This window comes from Fringilla coelebs, assembly GCF_963513975.1.
Source record: "Fringilla coelebs genome assembly, chromosome: 21".
Taxonomy (NCBI): domain Eukaryota; kingdom Metazoa; phylum Chordata; class Aves; order Passeriformes; family Fringillidae; genus Fringilla; species Fringilla coelebs.
Window position 1 is genome coordinate 2453982 of NC_140047.1, and position 19053 is coordinate 2473034.

Here is a 19053-nt window from a genome sequence, read left to right on the forward strand (position 1 = left end):
TGTAGATAACACATTACCAGCCCTTTATCCTGTATGTGTGACAAACAGAAACCCCTCTGGATCCCTGGTGGTGCCATGTCCCCACACCCACAGTCGTGTCCCCACAGCAGGTGCCCAAGGTGCTGATGTGACACCCACCACTGGTTGCCAGGACCATGGGGAAACTGCAGAGTAAAATCAGCTTCCACACCACTAAATACAGGTAAAACAATGCTGGGAGATCAGGTCTTGTTAATAAACCAGGTGTGAGAGGGAAGAGAGCACAAATGAGCAGAGAATATGGCAAGCACAGGGGTTTAGTTTCATTATTAGATGTTTGAACCAGATTTTTGTTTCTAACCCTCACTTTTAAAGTCTGCTCAGCTTCTTTGTGGGGCTGAAATCCCAAGTGTCACTCACAGGAATGGCCAAGCACATAACCATGGCAGTGGTTGTGCTCTGTCATGGCTGAGGCAGAGCTCTGAAGGGGAACAGCTCCAGGAGTGGCTGTGTGCCCAAATCCCCAAACTGCTTTATGTCCTCAGAGCCTGTCACCTGCCTTCATGGCCAAGATGAAATAATGCAGTCCCTGGCAGGAGGGAGAGGGTTCTGTGCCTGGAGAGCAGAACAGAGTGGCAGTGGGGGGACTCATGGCCAGGGAGGTGTCACAGCAAAGAGCAGCAGAGCCTGACCCATGTGAGTGTGGAGGCTGGGAAGGTGAAAATCTCTTTTCTTCTTTTCACCAGCAGAGAGTGAGGGACAACTAAATATTCAGCAGCTCTGGAGCTGGGATAGGTCTGTTCCATCTCACTCACAGCCTCTCTCTGGCTTTCCAAGACAGATGTTGTCATGCCAGAGGTGCCAGGGAATGGCACCTGACCTCTCCTCCCAGCCCCTGCAGCTCCCACTGCTGTCCCTGTTCCTCTGCAGGGCCGACGGCTCCGTGGGACAGACAGGACCTCATGGTGCCTCCCAGCAGCACAGCCCCGCTCACAGCGACGCTGTCACCTCTGTGGCTGCCCTCAAACCAGACCTGTGTGTGTCAGGAGGAAGGGATAAGGTGAGGTATCCCCTGGGACAGGATAATACATCAACAGCTTCAAAAGTAAGGTTGAAATGTGAGCTTTGAACATTTCCATGGATGGTGGCTGTGTCAATGCCTGGATATAGAAAGGAAAAATGAGCTTAGAGTGAGGGCACACCCTGAAGCACATGAAATAAAATTTTGTAACCTCTCCAGAGCTCATATCACATCAAATGCTCCCACCCAGGCTTGGGATCGCCAGACTGACTCTTACATCACCTGTCTTTAAGGACAGCTGTACATGCTCTAGGAGCTGAAAACCAGAGGAACCTGTTCCCTGTCCTGTGGACTCTGCACAAGCCTTGGTGTGACATATCCTCCCTGCCCTGCTCTTGTGCTGACCCCTGTCCCTGTCCCTGCAGAGCGTGGCTGTGTCCAGCTGGAGGTCTGGGGCTGCCCTGTGCCGCTTCACCGGCCACGAGCGTGAGGTCACCAAGGTGAGAGAGCTGGGGAGCCAGGAATCATGGAGCACTGGTTTGTCATCCATAAGAAAGGTGGGATCAGGATATTCCTGGGGTGCAGCTGGGGATGGTTGGGCTGGATGACCTTAAAGGTCTTTTCCAAACTTAATGATTCATGATTCTGTGATCAGAACACATTAGGTTTTTCCCAAGGTCCCAACAGATACTTTTGGAAGCAGCATGGATTGTTGCATTCAGAATAAACAGGGCTGCAGGAGGTCTGGATGTGAGCTTGTCTTCCCCTCCAAGAGACTGTATAGCAAAAGCTCAGGATGAATGATGAGGTCAAGCTTTTAATGAAGAGATTCCATTCACTTTTCTTCAGGCCTCATTCTGCTATTCCACAAATCAGCCATGCCTGGCTGAGACATTCTGGGAATACCCATGCCATGTGCCATAGTTGGCATATTCTGGGAATAGCAGAGCTTTAATTTCCTTTCTGGAATTGGGATGACAAAGCCAGGCAGGCTTCTGGGAGAGCCGACGTGCAGAGGGGCTGTAGCTGTACGTGCTGTGGCCAGTGTACCTCTACAGGGGACAGCCCCAGTGGGTCTCCTCCTCTGTGGGTACTGCAAAGACAAAGGGGGCTTTGTTCACCTCAGTGCTCAAAACAGCTGTGCACTGGGCTCATTTGGGTTTGTAAGGATGTTTTTCCCTATAAAAATAATGGTTTCTAAGAACAAGACCTGAGAGCACCCATCCTCCTTCCCTGGCTCTAAGGGGATAAGGGACAGAGTTGGGAGGCCAGGCTCTGGGAGTCATGTTCCTGCATGTGTTGGGCTGTGGCAGGACAGCAGCAGAGTTGTGCTCTCCCTGTGAGCTGGGTGTGAAGATGAGCTGCTTCTCCTTCTGGTCCTTGGCAGGTCACTTCAGCCCTTGACTCCAGCAGAGTCTTCAGCGCATCCCGGGACAAGACAGTGATGATGTGGGAGCTTCACGGGACTTCGGGGCCAAGCCAGCACTTCCCAGGACATGACCTGGTTGTTACTGGACTGGCTGTGAGTCCAGGTGAGGGACAACAAACTCCCAGTCCCCAGGGACTGACTGACAGTGTTTCCTGCCTTGTTTTTGATGTTAACTTGTGGTTGCAGATGCCTCCCAGCTGTGCACGGGCTCCCGGGACAACACCGTGTGCAAGTGGGACACCGAGACTGGGGAGTGCCTGGGCAGAGCTGCAATCTCCAGGAACCTGGTAGGATCTGCTGGTTCCTCCAATGCCATCCCACCATCCATCTCCCTGCCTACATTGTTTTTCACACATGGAGCTGTGCAGAGGGGATTTTCTGGGAGCTTGGTGCCAAAGGGAGCCCTTGGGACACTGTGCACCTGGGCAGGCTCAGCTTGAGGCTGGTTATTCTTCTCCATGTAACAACAAACCCAGGAGCACAAAAGTACCAAGAGACTCAGGGCAATTTATCAATGCTCTGTCTCAGAGCTGTTTGGAAGCACACAGAGTCATGGAATCACCGAGGTTGGAAAAGACCTCTAAGACAGAGTCCAGCCATTCCCCCAGCACTGCCACAGCCACCACTAACTCATGTCCCCAAGCACCACATCTACATGGCTTTAAATTCCTCCAGGGATGGTCACTCCACCACTGCCCGGGGCCACCTGTGCCAATGCCTGACCACCCTTTCAGCAAAGAAATTTTCCCCAATATCCAACCTAAACCTTCCTTAGCACAACTTGAGGCAATTTCTTTTAATTGCTTGCTCCCTGGGAGCAGAACCTGACCCCCACCTGGCTGCACCTTCCTGCAGGGAGTTGTGGAGAGCCAGAAGATCCCCAAGTCTCCTTTTCTCCTGGCTGAACAAGCCCTGTGCAGTGCGGCTGCATTCCCATTCTGCCTGTACCAGCCCAGAGCTGGGGTAGGTACCACTCCCTGGTGCCTGTGCTGTCCCTGCTCCCATGGCTCTGTGTCCTGCTACTGGCACTTCCCAGCCTCAATCACCCCCAGCAGCCCCACTGGGACTGGACCTGGCAGGGGAGCAGAAAAAGTCTTCATCCAACATTTCCAGCTCCCAACCCAGCAGGAGGAGGGAGAGGATAGGAGCTCAGTGGTTCCATCCTCAGGCAGACATAGACTGGGCTGGACACAGAGGTGGATCCTGCTCATCCTTCCTTTTCCACAGGTCACACACCTGTGCTGGGTTCCTGGGGAGCCTTATGTCATCCAGACCTCAGAGGATAAAACCACCAGGTAAATTCTCCCTGTGGCCAGAGAGCAGGGAGGTACAGCCCCAGGCATGTGGGGCTGTTGTGGGTTGGTTGTCATGACCCCTGCTGGTGTGGCTAAAGCCACCTGCCAGCTCACCTGGGAATGTGACCTCCAGCCAGGGACAGGGGCTGGGAGCAGGGCACAGGAAGCAGGGAGCAGCTGCCTGCTAGGAGCAGCACTGGGTGGTGACTGCAGGTGAAAAGGAAAATTTGTGAGAAAGAAAGCTGGAGAGTGATGCAGTATGGATAAATGCAGGGAGAGCGTGGGAGCAGCTGTGGGCACAGCCAGGGTGTGCGGGAGGGCACAGAGGGGAGCCAGTGCGGTGATGATGCCTCAGGGTCCCTCTGCTGTTCCCTGCAGGGTGTGGGACAGCCGGGAGCTGCAGGTGGCCCACACGTTCCCAGCCAAGCAGCACATCCAGACGTGCTGTGACGTGAGCCAGGACGGGCGGTACTGCCTCAGCTGCAGCAGCGGCTCCGCCGGGCACGGCGCCGAGGCCACCGTGAGTGCCGGCAGCGAGCCCCGGGCTCCTGCTCCTCCCCTCCCACATCCACGGCAGAGAGAGACCAGCACATCGCTGCTCAAGGGTCTGAGTGCTCCCACTGCCTTGGGGTCTTCCTGCCTGTCCCTTTGGGAAGTTTTGCTCAGAGAATATCAGCAGTTATTCCTCCTGATTAAAACACTGGGATTTGCCCCATCCCTGGAAGTGTCCAAGGCCAGGATGGATGGGGCTTAAAGCACTCTGATCTAGTGAGTGGCATCTGTGCCCATGGAGAGGGTGGTATTTAAGGTTCCTTCCAACCCAAATCAGTCTGGAATTTCATTTCAGTAAAAAACACAGGGAAAAAACAATGGATACCATTGAGGAACACAAGGTTCTTGCAGAAATCCCGTGAGGGATCCTTTGCTCCAGGTGTTTTCAAACCAGGGATTCAGTCCTGCAGATTTTCAGCAGGACGAAGCTATCCCATCCCAGGGTGGGCAGGGCTGAGGATGGGAGCAGGCTGGACACCTCTTACCTGCCTGCAGTCTTGGCTTGTTGGCTCTAGTGAGTGTGGCCATGTACTCAGTCACCTGTGGAAAAGCCTTTGGGCTTTGATGTTCTCCAGGACTGTGAGCATGAGCAGGGACAAAGGCAGTATCCTTGGCCCTCTGAGGGTTGGTGAGGAGTTCTTTTATCCCAACCCACCTTCCTGTCTTGGTAAAACAACTCTGTGCTGGCAGAGCTGGGGCGCTACCACTGTCTGTTTCCTGCAGCTCTGGGACCTGAGGCAGACCAGGGGCCGAGTGTGTGAGTACAAAGGGCATTTCCAGACCACCACCTCCTGTGTCTTCCTGCCCCGGGGCCCCACACTCACCCCCAGCATCGCCACATCCTCCAGCGACAGCACAGTGAAGGTCTGGGACCAAGGCACTGCAGGTAGGGGAGGCTCCTGCCCGCTCTGTGCTCCTTTCTCCTGGATGACAAACCCACTTCCCCCAGTTCTGTCTCTCCATGGTGGTGGGCAGGGTGACTGCTGCAATCTCTGGAGTTTACTCCAAGCCTGCAGGGCAGGGTGGAGAAATGGCCTGGAGCAAACCTCAACAAACATGGGCTCAACAAAAGAGCTGCATGTCTCAGATGACAGGGATCTTCTCTCAGCTGAAAGGAAGAATTATCAGGCAGCTTTTAAAGATACATCCGAGTTAAACCATGAAAGGACAAATGATAAAAAGGAAAAAGAACAGGGGAACTCCAGAGATTTCTGCAGGTACAAGTAGAAAGTTGTAAGGAGTAGAATTTGTACTGGAGGACAGAGGGCTGGTCAGCCAACACCCTCATTTTGGTTGTCTTCTTGAAGGGGAATCATGGGCATTTTGGGGTTAAACCTTATGGTGAGGGTGAGTCCCTCCCTGAATTGGACACAAAGGGGTTTGTTTGCCTGCCAAGCCCTGCCATGGCAGCAGGTTCTTAGTAACCCTTGTGCTGCAGGCAGAGACCTCTTGGGAGCTGTTCAGGTTCACAGCATTAGACACTCCCTGGGGCTAAGCCCCTCCCCAAGGGAACTTATTTAAGATAGGATGAAAATAGAAACCTGAGGCTTTCCTGCAGAGGAGGACCTTCTGTTCTCTTACCTGTTACTTTCCTGTGCACCCAGGGTGGCTGTGGGGTGGCAGCAGCTTTGATCCTCTTGCCTTCCCAGCTGGGTGAGCCATAATCCAGCTGCTCTGGGAAGGGTGCAGGTCACCAGGAGAGGCAGCTGCCTGTGGCTCCAGGCCAAGTGCAGCTCTGTTTGCAGCTCAGCCTGGGGCTGGGGTCTCTGCACAAACTGTCTCAGGGGGTTTAATATCAGACACAAACAGAAAGGCTCCCGTATAAATTTTATTTCTCATTCCCTCTTGGAGATTCATCAAAACCATGTGGCGAGCATAGCACAGCCCTTAGGAAAACTGTTAGAAATTTGGGAGAAAAAGGGGTGTTGGAAATGGCTCCAGGCACATCCTGCAGCTCTGCCCAGTGGGGGCTGTAGGTCCATCCAGCCCTGCTTCCTCTCCCAGGAAGGGGCAAAGCCTGTCCCCAGTCTGGATCCCTGTCAGCCAAGGCCTGACTGGGAAATGCACAGGGGTGAGTCTCTCTACTGGGGGCACATCCCAAGGCGTTGGAAGTGTGGATCCAGGCTGCAGCTCACCCACCTCAGGCAAGCAGAGCCTGGAGATGGGAGATTGGTATGGCCCTGCCCCATCTCAGCAAACCCAGCATCCCTCCCTTGTCCCTTCCCTTGCAGCCTGCCTGGCCACGCTGTGCCTCGAGGGCTCGGGCCCGCTGGCCTCGCTGGCCGCCTGCGACAGCTCCACCCTGCTCTGCGCCAGCTCCAACTCCGGCATCCACGTGCTCCGTGTGAGGGGCGGAGCAGAGCTGGCCCTGGAGGAGGTGGCATCCTTCTGAACGGCCTGTCAGACACTGTCCCTGGAGAAGGTGGCAGCGTTCTGAGCCCCGTCACAGATTGTCCCAGGAGGGACTCTGTGCCTGTGGGGTACAGCAGCAGGGCTGGGGGAGTTGCTGGTTGGTTTGTGTGTGACAGGGAGGCATCAGATCTGTCCAGGAGAAAAGCCAAACCCTGGGAACCTTCAGGCCAAGCTCTTGCTCCTGACTGAGCATCCTGGATTTTTCTTACAAAGCCTCCCTGCAGCCAGAGGCACGGGCTGGGCAGAGAAAGAAGATGAGACACCAGCACCAAGGGACAGATACTTGAGCACCAGGCTGAACATACACAGCTGGACCTGGACTTAGACCACAGGAGACTGCAATGAAATAATTCTGTGTTAGTTGCTAGCCTCTCATTCCATCGTATTTTCCCTGGAAGAACTGTGCTCATGTTCCCAAGGAACAGACAGCTGCTCTCCAGCTGACAGCAGTGAGGTGAATCCATCTTCTCTTTGCTCCTGAAGGTTTTCATCTGAGCTGGAAGGGACCCACCAGGATCCCCCAGGCCAGCCCCTGTCCCTGCCCAGACCCCCACCCACCCCACCCTGGGCATCCCTGGCAGCGCTGTCCAAAGGCTCCTGGAGCTCTGGCAGCCTCGGGGCCGTGCCCATTCCCTGGGCAGCCTGGGCAGTGCCAGCACCCTCTGGGGGAAGAACCTTTCCCTGAGCTCCAGCCTGAGCTGCCCTGGCCCAGCCCCAGCTCCTGTCCCTGTCCCAGGGAGCAGGGATCAGAGCTGCCCCTCAGAGGAAGCTGCAGACCCTGAGAAATCTCCCCTCAGCCTCTCCTGCTCCAGGCTGAACAAACCCAGTGACCTCACCCTTCTCAGCTGTTTTTTACACCAGCAGAAATCAAACTCTGCATTGTGAAATTCCTGTAATTTCTCCATTCCTTGTGAGACCCAGAGCTCAGGATACACATTCAAAACTTGTTTAGATTTTCTAGGGCTCATTATTTGCAAAACTTCAATTTAAACAACAAACAAGTACAAAAGCTCTCCCCAGGGCAGGGCAGAACAAGACAATCCTACACCGAGTAACTTCACACAGCAAACCCTAAACAGGAGATGCTGAAATGGATTTGCAACACCCAGTCCATGGGACAACTCATGGAGTAGGACACAAGGTGGTACCTGGAAAAGAAGAGATTCCCTGGCCTTGGACATCTACTGTAAGTGAATCCAGGGGGATGCAGATCTCCATCCAGAGACGCCTGTGTGCAGGCAGGGGAAGGAGGGCACCACATGCCTCTCCCTCTGGGCTCTCTCTCCAAATGCAAATCAAGCTTGAAGTCACACTCCTGCCAAAAAGGAAGGTGAGAAGGGCAGTAACCAAAGCTGAACCACACCCCAAACCTGAGAAGCTCTGTGGTTACTGCAAATGTTTGGAGGACACCTGGGAGCTGAACTTGGTAGGGAGGGTAGAAGTACATGGATCAAAATTACAGGAGAAAGTGGTACCTGCAGTATAAAACCAGTCCAAAATGTGGGAAAACCCCCAAGACTTGACATCAACCAAGCCTGGGTCAAGAGTGGTGCTTCAAACACACCCAAACTGCAGAGCAGCTGTGGCTGCAGCTGCTGTAACACACTGGATTCCTGTTTTTTTCTTTAATATAAAAAAAGCAACCAAAAGTCATTAACATCCCTGTCTCAGTCCATAACCAGTCCCTCTGAGCTACTCAGCTGTCCAGAGCTTGAAGGTTCTGTCGTAGGAGCAGGTGGCAATGAGCTGCCCATCCAGGGAGATGTCCAGACCCATCACCTTCCCCTCATGCCCCGCCAGTGTCTTCAGGGGGGACCAGCCAGGGTGGGTCCAGATCTTGGCCGTGTTGTCGTAGGCGCCCGTGAGCAGGAAATTCCCGTGGTTGGCTGCACAGGAGGAGAAAGGGGAGAAGTGAGGCTTGCAAATGAAAACATGACATCTCTGCTCACCAGCACAGGCCTCACTGAGTTGCAGGTGTGGATGTGAGCTGCTGGAGGGGCAGGGCTAGGGAGCAGCAGGGACTCACGTTCAAACCTGACGCCGGTGACCAGGTTCTGGTGGGCAGGGATGGTGTAGATGCACTTCCTCTGCCGCAGGTCCCACACCTTGCACGTGTTGTCCCCACTGCCCGTGGCCACGTGGTATCTGCCAAGGAGGGGAGGCAGAGCAGTGTTTAGGGAGTGGAGTTTACACTCAGAGCTCCCCCATCAGTGCCAGCTCCCTCCTTACCCATTTGGGGAGAAGTTGATCCCGTAGATCTCCTTCAGGTGCCCTTCCAGGAACATGATACAGCGGCCTGTGCGCAGGTCCCACACCCGGCCAAAGGCATCCAGGCCTCTGCAAGCACAGGATCACACACTGGGTTGGGCTGGGAGGGACCTTACAGATCATCCTGGCCATGGGCAGGGACACCTCCCACTGTCCCAGGCTGCTCCCAGCCCTGTCCAGCCTGGCCTTGGGCACTGCCAGGGATCCAGGGGCAGCCCCAGCTGCTCTGGGCACCCTGTGCCAGGGCCTGCCCACTCTCCCAGGGAACAATTCCTAATTCCCAGTATCCCATCCATCCCTGCCCTCTGGCATGGGAGCCATTCCCCAGCAGAAATCCCTGGTCCCAGGCAGCCCTTGGTGCAGAGCGAGGAGCTCACCCAGTGCCGGCGAGGGAGCCGTCGGTGTGGAAGGCGATGTCGTAGACGCCCTTGCTGTGCCCCTCCTGGTGCAGGATCTCCTCCTGTGCCTCCAGGTCCCACAGGCGCCACGAGTGGTCATAGCTGAGGAACAAAGCTCTCCTTGCATCAGAGTCACTCAGGCTGGAAAAGCCCTCCAGGACCATCAAGTCCAAGTGTTAACCCAGCACCACCACGTTCACCACTAACCCACGTCCCCGGGTGCCACCCTGGGCAGCCTGTGCCAGTGCCTGGCCACCCTTCATGTGAAGACGTTTTCCCCCAATATCCAACCTAAACCTTCCCTGGTGTAACTTGAGGCCGTTTCCCCTGGTCTCCCTGTAACTCCAGGGAGAATAACAGGATATTTCACCAACTCTGGGAGCATTTTATTCCCACCTGCGACCAACAGTGTCTCACACAGGGGCAGGGAAAGGAATCCCAACGACCTGCTGTCACTGACACTGCAGCAGCCCAGCTGTGGTCACAATGGCCAAGCCCTGCCCTGCTGTGGGCAAGCCCTGGCACCACAGGGCCACCAGCTGGGCAGCCCATGGTCACTTCTGGAAGCCAGTGCCCAGGTGTCCGTACCAGGTGGTGCCCAGGAACCTCCCTGAGGGGTGCCACATCACACGGGCCACTCTCATGCTGTGTCCCTCGATGTCTGCCACCGGCTCGTCACTGAAACAAGAACAAACCATTGGCCACAGGGGTCTGGCTCAAGCCAGGCCTTTGCCCACACACAGTGATGGCAGCAGAAGCTCTGCTGATGAAATCAAACCAGGCAGGAACATCAGAGCTGTAGCAAATAACTCTGAACTCTGCCTTTGGGCCACACTCAAAGCTCTGAGTGAAACCTTTTCTCCACACCTCCTGTTGGTTGTAAAGCTCTCCTTGGATGATGATGATTATTAATTAACAAGGCCCTTATCATTAGCACTTTTGGAAGTACAGAAACAAACCACAAACCACCTGAACTGCAGGGAGTTCTGAGAACACAACATCCTGAACTGCAGCAACTCCTGCTGTTCTGCAGGATGCAGGCAGACAGGATGGAGGGAACATTTATTCTCCCAGAATGACAGGCAGCAGGTCAGGAGCATTCACACACAATCTGAACAGCACTGAAGTTTCTTTCCAACAGGTTAATTAAGAGACATGGTCACAAGAGCCTAACAACCCCCTGGTCCCCTTGTACAGGGGCACTTTTGCTGTAACAAACTGTGATTTCAGCTAAGGACTGAAAACTGTGCCTCTGGGAGCTGCCTGCCCTTCCCAGGAGCCCTGCAGGCTCCACTTCTCAATCAGGTGATGCTGAGGCTCAGTACCTGAACCCTTCTCCTCTTCCCAGGCCTGAGGGAGGTGCTGCCCATCTGCCAGAGCTGCTCTGTGCAGTGACAGCCACTTGTTTGCAGCACAGGCAGAACTTTTTGTGCCTGGCTGTGTATTTGGTCAATCCCTCTCTAAATCCTGGTGCTTTCCAACCACTCAAAAATTCATTTATTTATATCCAAGAGGGACAATTTTCTCCTAAGCGAGCTGTTAGAATAAACAGTCCCCAGACCTTCCATCCATCACCCCCAGCAGCTCAGCAATGCCCAGCAGCAATTCTGCCTCAATCCCTTTCAGACCCTCTCCCTCACCTTGGCTCCCTAATCAGGGTGATCTCTCTTCCTGCTGAAGAGGGTGGCACATACTGAGGCCAGGGAGTGCACTGGGGTAGCTACAAGAAAAGGTCATTTGGCAGGAGGATGGTAAATGTCTGCAGGAACATGGAATGAACCCCAGCACAGCAATGCTGCAGCTGTGCACATCTGGAACGGTTCTGACCTTTCCAGGTTCCAGAGTTTGACAGAGCCATCAGCTGCACACGAGGCCAGGCTCACGTCCTTCTTGTCCAGGGACACCGTGGCCTTGGGGTGGAACACGATTGCCCCCACGTTGGTGCTGTGTCCTGAAGGGCAAGAAAACCAAAATTCAGAATCTGCCACAGGATCTTGGCCAGTTCTTCAGAAAAGCAGCACTGGTGAGGGAGGTGCCAGTGAACACTTCACCATGTCCTCAGTGCTGGGTGGCATTGCCCTGTCACCCCCAGCCAAACTGCACTTCCAGGAGCACCCAAGGCAAAGCATCCAAAATGAAGGTTTGGAACCCTCAAAGGGCAGACAAAATTCAACATATGAATCAGAGGATTTGTCCTCACATCTGTATTTAGTCCAAGTTGTGACCACTACTCAAAGAACCTCATTGTTGTCAAATGACCTGCCCAAAACTGCTGCTGTTTGTAACTCAAGTAACTTAAACCAGGTTTGGAAATCAAACCAAACTGTTCAGAAACAGAAACAGCAAACTTGGAGCTGAGGTTTGAGCTGAAGGCCAGGTCTCCCTTCTCATTATATGACACATTCCCATGCTCCCAAGCCAAGGGATGCTCTCAGTAAGACAAAAATCTGCCCAAACACATTTTAAATGCCAAAGTAATTCAGGTGTGGGAGCTCAGCACAGAGAGGAAGAAGAGAACCAAAAGCCCCAGTGAGAGCCCCTCGCTACCTCGTAAGGTGTGAACCAGGTTGCAGTCAGGCACAGACCAGAGCTTGCACAGCCCACTCCTGTGGAAGACAAGGAATGGATGTCAGTGGAGAAGGACATCAAGGAATAGATCAATGTTCTTGTTCAACCAGCTCAGATCAATGAATCTCTGCTCAGCTTTAAAATGAGGTGATGAGAGCTCAGAGCAGCCTCTCATGATTCCCAAGCCTCCAAAAGCATTCCTGTGCTCTCCCAGCCCCCAAAGCAGGTGCTGCCAGAGCAGTCTCACCAGCAGGCCGTGGCCAGCAGTTTGGAGTTGGGGCTGAAGTGGCAGTAGGACAGCGGGCGATCGTCCCCAATCTGACTGCAAAAGTTATTCAAGGACTGTAAGAAATACAAAGAAAATCATCAATAAATGACTGAAGTACAACCAGCCCAAGCTTGAGGTGAGGGAGGCAAATGTGCACAGGAGGAGGCAGAGGCCCTTGGAAAGTCACCCTCAAAGGGAGATGCTGCCTTGGAGCCACTCCAGCTCCAGGCAGGAAGGCCAGGGCAAGCCTGGCCCAGCACGGCCTGAGGGCACAGCTCAGCCCTCCAGGGCCACCCATGGTATGTGTCCCCCAGCCCCAGAGCTCTGCAGCTACAGCTCTGACACAGAACTGGCTGGAGTTTGGCATCTGCCCACAACTCATCCAAAGAATCCAACCAGACAGACGGGGCAGAGGGGAGAAGCAAATCCTCTGGAGTAAACAGGATTAGGGGGGCAGCACACGCTCTGCCTGAGCCTCTCTGGTTAAGCTGGGAATCTGGCTTAGCATTCTCAAAGGGCATCTCAGAGTCAGCCCAACCATGTTCAGCACCCAGAGCTGGTATTTCCCTTGCATTCCCTGCCTCCCCTGCCAGCCAAACCCCTGCCAGAGCCAGGAATACATTCCTTTAGCCTCACAGGCGAGTGGCAAGGCAAGACAGGGATGTCTCTGCACCCTCTGCCATGCACAGGGACAAATTACATCTCCCTGGAGCACTCTGAAGGAATCAGAACATTCTTCAGAGACACAGGGAAAGAGGAAAAGCAGAACTTCCCAATATTGCAGAGACTGATGTGCATGTGGACAGCACCTCAGGCAGCTGAATTCCTGCTGGGCTCTTGGAGGATCAGCTAAACCTTGTGAACAGAGCAGTGGAGCAGCTGCCAAACCCAAACCTACCCGCAGGGATTTGTGCAGCTCCTGCCTCTGGGATGTCCTGGTGGCCTCGGGGATCTCCTTGAGCAGCCGGGCCTCCTCCAGCCGCTTCGCTGCCCTGGGGAGAGCAGAGGTGGGGTGACAGCCCCCAGAACTGCCCCTTCCCTGCTCCTGGAAATGCCTTTTCCCTGCTCCTCCCCCAAACTGGGCTAATGCTGGATCAGTCCCTGAGAGCTCAAGCTCTGGGCTCACTGGACGTGCCTCCCCACTCCCTGGATTTCCCATGCTCCCCACAGTGGGATCTGCCCTTGCATTTGACAAATGTTTTCTGTTTTCTCTCACCTGGGGAGGGAGTAGTTGGCCAGCCACAGCCTGGCTGTCTTCAGACTGCGTGGGCCCTCGTGGTACCAGGTTTGCTGATACTGTAAAAACAGGAATAAAACTGATGGAAAACCTCTGGTGTTGCTGCCCCTGTGTTCATTCCCCTCAGCTCCTCCCAGCACCTGCCCCCAAACCCTGCGTGCTCTGCCTCTTTTTAGGGGCCTTCTGCACAACTAAGCCCCAGGAAAAGGGATTTGGAGAGATAAATCAAACTCTCTGCCCTACAGATCCAATCCTGACATGATGCCACTGCACTCAACGTTCCAGCTGAACCCTGACTCATCTGCATTTACTGACATGTAACTCGCTCCTTGTTTATACATCACTCAGTAAAGAGAAAGCCCAGAGCTGCAGAAATTATTTCTTACAGTACAGCTGAAAAATAATAAGGCAAAAGAGACTCAGAAGAGAGACAGAAGTAGAAAGAGTAATCAAAGGCAGAAACACATGCAGCAGCAGGAACATTTTTTTTTTTCTTCCCAAGTGTGAAGGAAAGTAAGGGACTTGCTCCAGTAGGTAAGAGCCCACATACCTGCTCTCCTGGTTTGCACAGTGAGAGCAGCACAGAGCAGGGTCTGTGAGCAAAAACCACACTTGGTGCTCCTCACTGAGACCAAACATTGCCACAGATTTGCTGAAATGGGCAACACAGAAAAAGCCTGAAGGGATGGCATGAGAACCCACAGGCTGGCCAAAGCCAGGAGTCCTGGATATATCAGAGCTGGATATACCATCCCTCCCTCAGCTTTGGGGGGACAGGAGACACCCTTACCTCTTCTTTGGACTTTTTGGACCTGTCATCATCTTTCCTGGTCTTTTTTAAAGCATCTGTGCCAACCACTGAGAGGATGTTCCTTAACCTGGGAGGGAAGTCATGAAGCTGGATTTAGTCAGGAAATTCTCAGCTCACCTGACAAATATCACTGTGACATTCCCTCTGCCTTGGGGTTCATAGAACAGAAATCCCAGACTAGTTTGGGGTAGGAGGGACCTTAAAGCCCATCCAGTGCCACCCCTGCCATGAGCAGGGACACCTCCCACTGTCCCAGGCTGCTCCCAGCCCTGTCCAACCTGGCTGGGGCACTGCCAGGGATCCAGGGACAGCCACAGCTGCTCTGGGCACCCTGTGCCAGGGCCTGCCCGCCCTGCCAGGGAACAATTCCCAATTCCCAATATCCCATCCATCCCTGCCCTCTGGCAGTGGGAGCCATTCCCTGTGTCCTATCCCTCCTTCCCTTGTCCCCAGTCCCTCTGCAGCTCTCCTGGAGCCCCTTCAGGCCCTGCAAGGGGCTCTGAGCTCTTTCTGGTGCCTCCCCTTCCCCAGACCAAACACCCCCAGCTCTCCCAGCTGCCCTGTGGCACAGCACTGACACGGCAGGGCCCCCTGCACCCCAACTGCCAGGAAAAGCTCTGGGATTTGCCAGGGGGCCCCTCCCTGTGTGCAGGCACAGCACCTCTCCCTGCGCTCCGCAGGGCCCTCTCCGAAGAGCGTGATGGGCTCTCCCAGGGCCCTCAGGCAGGCCTTGACCTCGCTGTCGTCCGTGGACACGTTGATCTGCCGCGCGCGCTTGCGGCGCTCGAACTCCGCCAGCACCTCGGCCTGCCGCTCGCTCATGTGGTCCTCGAGGTCAAACACCTCCCCTGGGCACACACAGCCTGAGCACACGCAGCCAGCACGGCCCAGGGGACAGCCAGGGCTGCCAGGGCCCTCTGCAGGTCACCCAGAGCATCCCCTGCCCCGGCAGGGCCACCCGCAGCAGGGCACACGGGAGGGTTTGGGACGTCTCCAGAAAGGGACACCCCACACCTCCCTCAGCTTTTCCAGAGCCCCTGGATCCCTCCCTCAGTCCCAAAGCCCCTCAGCCCCTGGATCCTTCCCTCTGCCCCTGGATCCCTCCCTCAGTGGTCCCAGAGCCCCCCTGCCCTGGATCCCTCTGGAATGGGAAGATCCAAGCACAGAGCCGCCCACCCCTGACTGCTTTGAGGTGATGCCCAGAGAGCAAGCAAGTGTCACATCTATGGGGATGGACAACAAAGGGTGTTAGCACATCCTCACCACTGCTGATGTTGATGTTGCCAGCCTCCATGGCAGCCTTCATGCCCTCCTTGCCCAGCAGCCCGGCCTCGCCCTTGGCCAGGCGCTCCCGCTCCTTCTCCTCCAGGCTCCCGTAGAAGATGGGCGCCCGCTTGGCCGGGGGAGCCTCGGCCTCCTCGGCAGCCTTGGCCTTGGGGGGCTGCAGGGAGAGCCAGGGGGGCACAGAGCGTGGGGACAGAGCACACAGCAAACAGCCTGGCTGTGCCAGGACAACAGGGCTGGGCACCATGCAAAGACCTCTCAGAATCCCAGCCTGGTTTGGGTTGAAGGGGCTTTGAAGCCCATCCAGTGCCACCCCTGCCATGGCAGGGACACCTCCCACTGTCCCAGGCTGCTCCCAGCCCTGCCCAGCCTGGCCTTGGGCACTGCCAGGGATGGAGCAGCCACTGGACACTGAGGTTTTTGCCCAAAGGCCAAATCACAAAGGTAAAATGCCACATTAAATTGCTGAAATCAGGCTATGTTTGGTCCCTTTTGTTTATTATCTGCAAAAGTGTTTTTTGAAAAAGCTTTAGAACACAAAGCTTTTCTTCCTGCTGCACCAGCATAGCCAGGAGCGATGCCATGCTCCAGCTCCAGCTCCCTCCCTGGCAGGCTGGGCAGTGCGCGGCGCCCCGCTCGCTCCCCCCGGAGAGGCCTCACACGAGCTTCCCGGGAGAGCAACCAGGACTGGGTAAAAGTGCAGCAAAACACGGGAGCTTTCGGGATCCTTTAAAGCTCCGCTGTCACCGGTGCATCATAAACCCCGCACAGCAGCAACAGTCGCGACTCCCGCGGCCTCTCCCGCTCCTGCGGGCCCGCGGGCGGCGCCGCGGCCGTGCGGGGAACGGGCCCGGAGCCGCCCCCATCTCCCGGACACTCACCTCGGGGGGCCGGGCCCCGCCGCGCGCCGCCGGTGCCCGCGCGGTGGCCATGGCGGGAGCGGGAACAAGCCCAGGAACCGAAAAGAAGCCCGGAAGGGGAGCGGGAACCAGAGACCGGGAATAGGGCGAGACTCGCCGCGCTCGGGCTCCGGCGCCTCACGGCCACTTCCGGGTCGCGTACGGCATGCCGGGAGGAGTGGCTACCTCGCGTGTCGCGCAGGGCACGCCGGGAGATGCAGTGTCCTTTAAGCTAGGAACACGCAAAGCACGCTGGGAAGTGTGGTAGCGCAAGCGTCGCGCGCGAGGCACGTTGGGAGGTGTGGCGGGGCCAGGGTACGCGCGAGGCACGCCGGGAAATGCAGTACCCGCTAAGGGCATGACGCGCAGGGCATGCCGGGAGATGCAGTACCCGCTAAGGGCAGGACGCGCAGGGCACGCCGGGAGATGCAGTACCCGCTAAGAGCGGGACGCGCAGGGCACGCCGGGAGGTGTGGCGGCGCGGGCGGGGCCCGCTGAGGGCGGGAGCGCTCGGTCGTGCCGCGGGTCGCGGTGCCGCCGGTCGCGATGCTCCGTCGGAAGCCGACGCGGCTGGAGCTGAAGCTGGACGACATCGAGGAGTTCGAGAGCGTCCGCAAGGAGCTGGAGGTGCGCGCGGGGCCGGGCGCGGGGGGCTCGGCCCGCCCCCGGCGCTGACCGGCCCGTTCGCCCGCAGAGCCGGAGGAAGCAGCGGGACGAGGCGGAGGCGGCGGCGGGCGGCGAGGAGGCGGCGGCGATCGGAGCGCTGGGCACGGAGCACAAGAGCCGCGAGCAGCTCATCAATGACCGCATCGGGTACAAGCCGCAACCCAAGGCCGGCGGCCGCACCGCGCACTTCGGCACCTTCGAGTTCTGACCGGGCTGCCCCGGGACCCCCGGCAGCCCCGGGCCCCTCCGCCGGGCGGGCCGCGCCCTCCCCCCTCTGAGCTGTTACATTTTTGGTTTTTAAGTTTGGTTAACACGCCCGTGAACACCCATTTGCCGAGTGTTTTGTTTTAAATAAACACTTATTTTTTTAAATAAAAGAATAATAATCCCACGAACTGCTGTAGACGGCTGCAGTGACCGGTGTGGGTGGAAGCACCCGCACCACGCGTTCCCTGCTCCTGTGAGCAGGGGGATAAAACACTGCGGGAGGATCCTCTGGGAAAGTGATCTGGTGATCTTAAACCAGACAGTGGAGTGGCCACCTGAACCTCCCAAGAGTGTTAGATCTAGGCAAACCCAAAGGTTTCTCTTGCTTTTCTTTCACAACCTGCATTTTTCTAGTAATTTGTATTTCATAGAGCTCACCTATGAGCTGGTTCATATAATTGTTTGCAACAGCATTTGGTGTTAAAATCAGAAGTGTCTGAAAGGAAATCTTGATTTTAGAACTTATTTCTTCTCCTTTCCCTTTCCTTCTATTCTTTCCTCTCTATTCTGCTGAATGCATCAGAAAAATGTAAAGAACTGTCACTATTGAAAAGGCAAATCTTAAATGATAACAAACACCAATTTTTCAAGTTGCTTTCAGTTTCATCAACATGCCTGCACACATTAGGCTCACGTGGATAGCACACACATACACAAAATCCCCCTTAATAATTTTAAATCTTTTGAATCATCTCTGCATCTTATCATTTTGGGAAGTTAGTCAAATCTGTTTTGGCTCAAAGCTGCTTGTATTTACATGACAATCTAGCTGTTGCTCTTTGTCTTTTTTTTACTACCTTTGGGAAAAATCCTTTTGCTGTAACATCAGAAGTACTGGGGTTGAAACAGCTATTGGCCCATAACCAGCAAGCTTTATTTCAGGTGGCCCCACTGAGCAGAAGGTGCTGAAGTGTCTGAGGAGTGTTTTGAGATAAAGGTGCCACAGCTCTGGGTGCCAGGCACTGCTCTGTCCTTTCCCAAGGCAAGCAGGAAAGAATCCCCTGTATGTTACATCAGCCAGTCCCAAAAGCATCCCAGAGCTGCTTCAGTCTGTCACAGCTGGGCCCTGGGCAGGGAATGGCTGCAGGCCTGCCTCGTGTGCTGGCCACATGCATGGGGAGTGCCTGCCCAGATTCTCTGAGCAGCTTTTCCTTTGCTCCACCTCCATGCAGCTCTGCTCAGTGCCACCCCAGCTGCCCTGGTTTGTCACCCCTGGAGTGGAGCTCAGGGCTGTTGGCTGCTTGGATCAAAGGCCACCCAACAGTTCCTTATGGCTGGTGGCACGTGAAAATGCCAAGGGCACGTGGATTACCCTCAGCAGGTGCTGGGCAGGGTGAGGTCAGATTTGGTTTAGGGAGAGGAAGGTGAGGTTTGGGGCAGAGCCCCCACTCAGGAGGGGTCTGGCACACAGTGGGGTGAGCTGAAGGAAGCAATTTAAAAACCTGAGCAGCCTCTTGGTGCTCAGGAAACTGCTCCCTGCAGCCTGGGCACAGAGCAGGGCAGGCTACCACAGCCCTGGGCCTGCAGCAGGACACCTGCAGGGAATTCAGGAGCTGGAGGCTCTCCCTGCCCCTGCCCAGGGCTGTTTCCTACCATCTTCAGCACAATGACCAGGGCTGGTTTTTCAGCATTCCTCCAAAGCAGAATTCAGTTAAATTCAGGCTTCCTGTGTTGTAGGTGCATCAAATTTCAGGTCAGG

At 55.5% G+C, this 19053-nt stretch overlaps 3 protein-coding genes across 4 annotated transcripts; 2 read left to right on the forward strand and 1 right to left on the reverse strand.

Moving 5' to 3' along the window:
* Nucleotides 1–155: 155 nt before the first annotated feature.
* WDR31 (WD repeat domain 31) lies at nucleotides 156–6668 on the forward strand (the record flags this gene model as incomplete). Its single annotated transcript, XM_084219696.1, has 9 exons — nucleotides 156–202; nucleotides 910–1039; nucleotides 1426–1500; nucleotides 2388–2532; nucleotides 2616–2716; nucleotides 3657–3724; nucleotides 4103–4244; nucleotides 5000–5162; nucleotides 6508–6668. 9 exons carry the CDS (start codon nucleotides 156–158, stop codon nucleotides 6666–6668), a joined length of 1032 nt encoding a protein of 343 aa, XP_084075822.1.
* Nucleotides 6664–16553, reverse strand: PRPF4 (pre-mRNA splicing tri-snRNP complex factor PRPF4). 2 transcript variants are annotated; one of them, XR_014616668.1, is made up of 15 exons: nucleotides 16404–16553; nucleotides 15502–15679; nucleotides 14900–15086; nucleotides 14218–14305; nucleotides 13407–13486; nucleotides 13089–13182; nucleotides 12170–12264; nucleotides 11902–11960; nucleotides 11182–11305; nucleotides 9943–10032; nucleotides 9334–9456; nucleotides 8918–9025; nucleotides 8715–8833; nucleotides 7837–8574; nucleotides 6664–7024 (listed from the first exon to the last, which is right to left on the reverse strand). XR_014616668.1 is itself a non-coding variant. In XM_084219695.1 (14 exons), the coding sequence occupies exons 1-14, from the start codon at nucleotides 16452–16454 to the stop codon at nucleotides 8381–8383; spliced, it is 1590 nt and encodes a 529-aa protein (XP_084075821.1). In that variant the 5' UTR covers nucleotides 16455–16553; the 3' UTR covers nucleotides 7642–8380. The 2 variants fall into 2 exon arrangements, 1 of the variants encoding a protein (XP_084075821.1); XM_084219695.1 differs by lacking the exon at nucleotides 6664–7024 and having other exon boundaries at nucleotides 7642–8574.
* Nucleotides 16554–16901: 348 nt separating this feature from the next.
* On the forward strand, nucleotides 16902–17473 carry CDC26 (cell division cycle 26). Its single transcript, XM_084219635.1, has 2 exons — nucleotides 16902–17048; nucleotides 17116–17473. The coding sequence occupies exons 1-2, from the start codon at nucleotides 16968–16970 to the stop codon at nucleotides 17293–17295; spliced, it is 261 nt and encodes an 86-aa protein (XP_084075761.1). The 5' UTR covers nucleotides 16902–16967; the 3' UTR covers nucleotides 17296–17473.
* Nucleotides 17474–19053: the final 1580 nt, after the last annotated feature.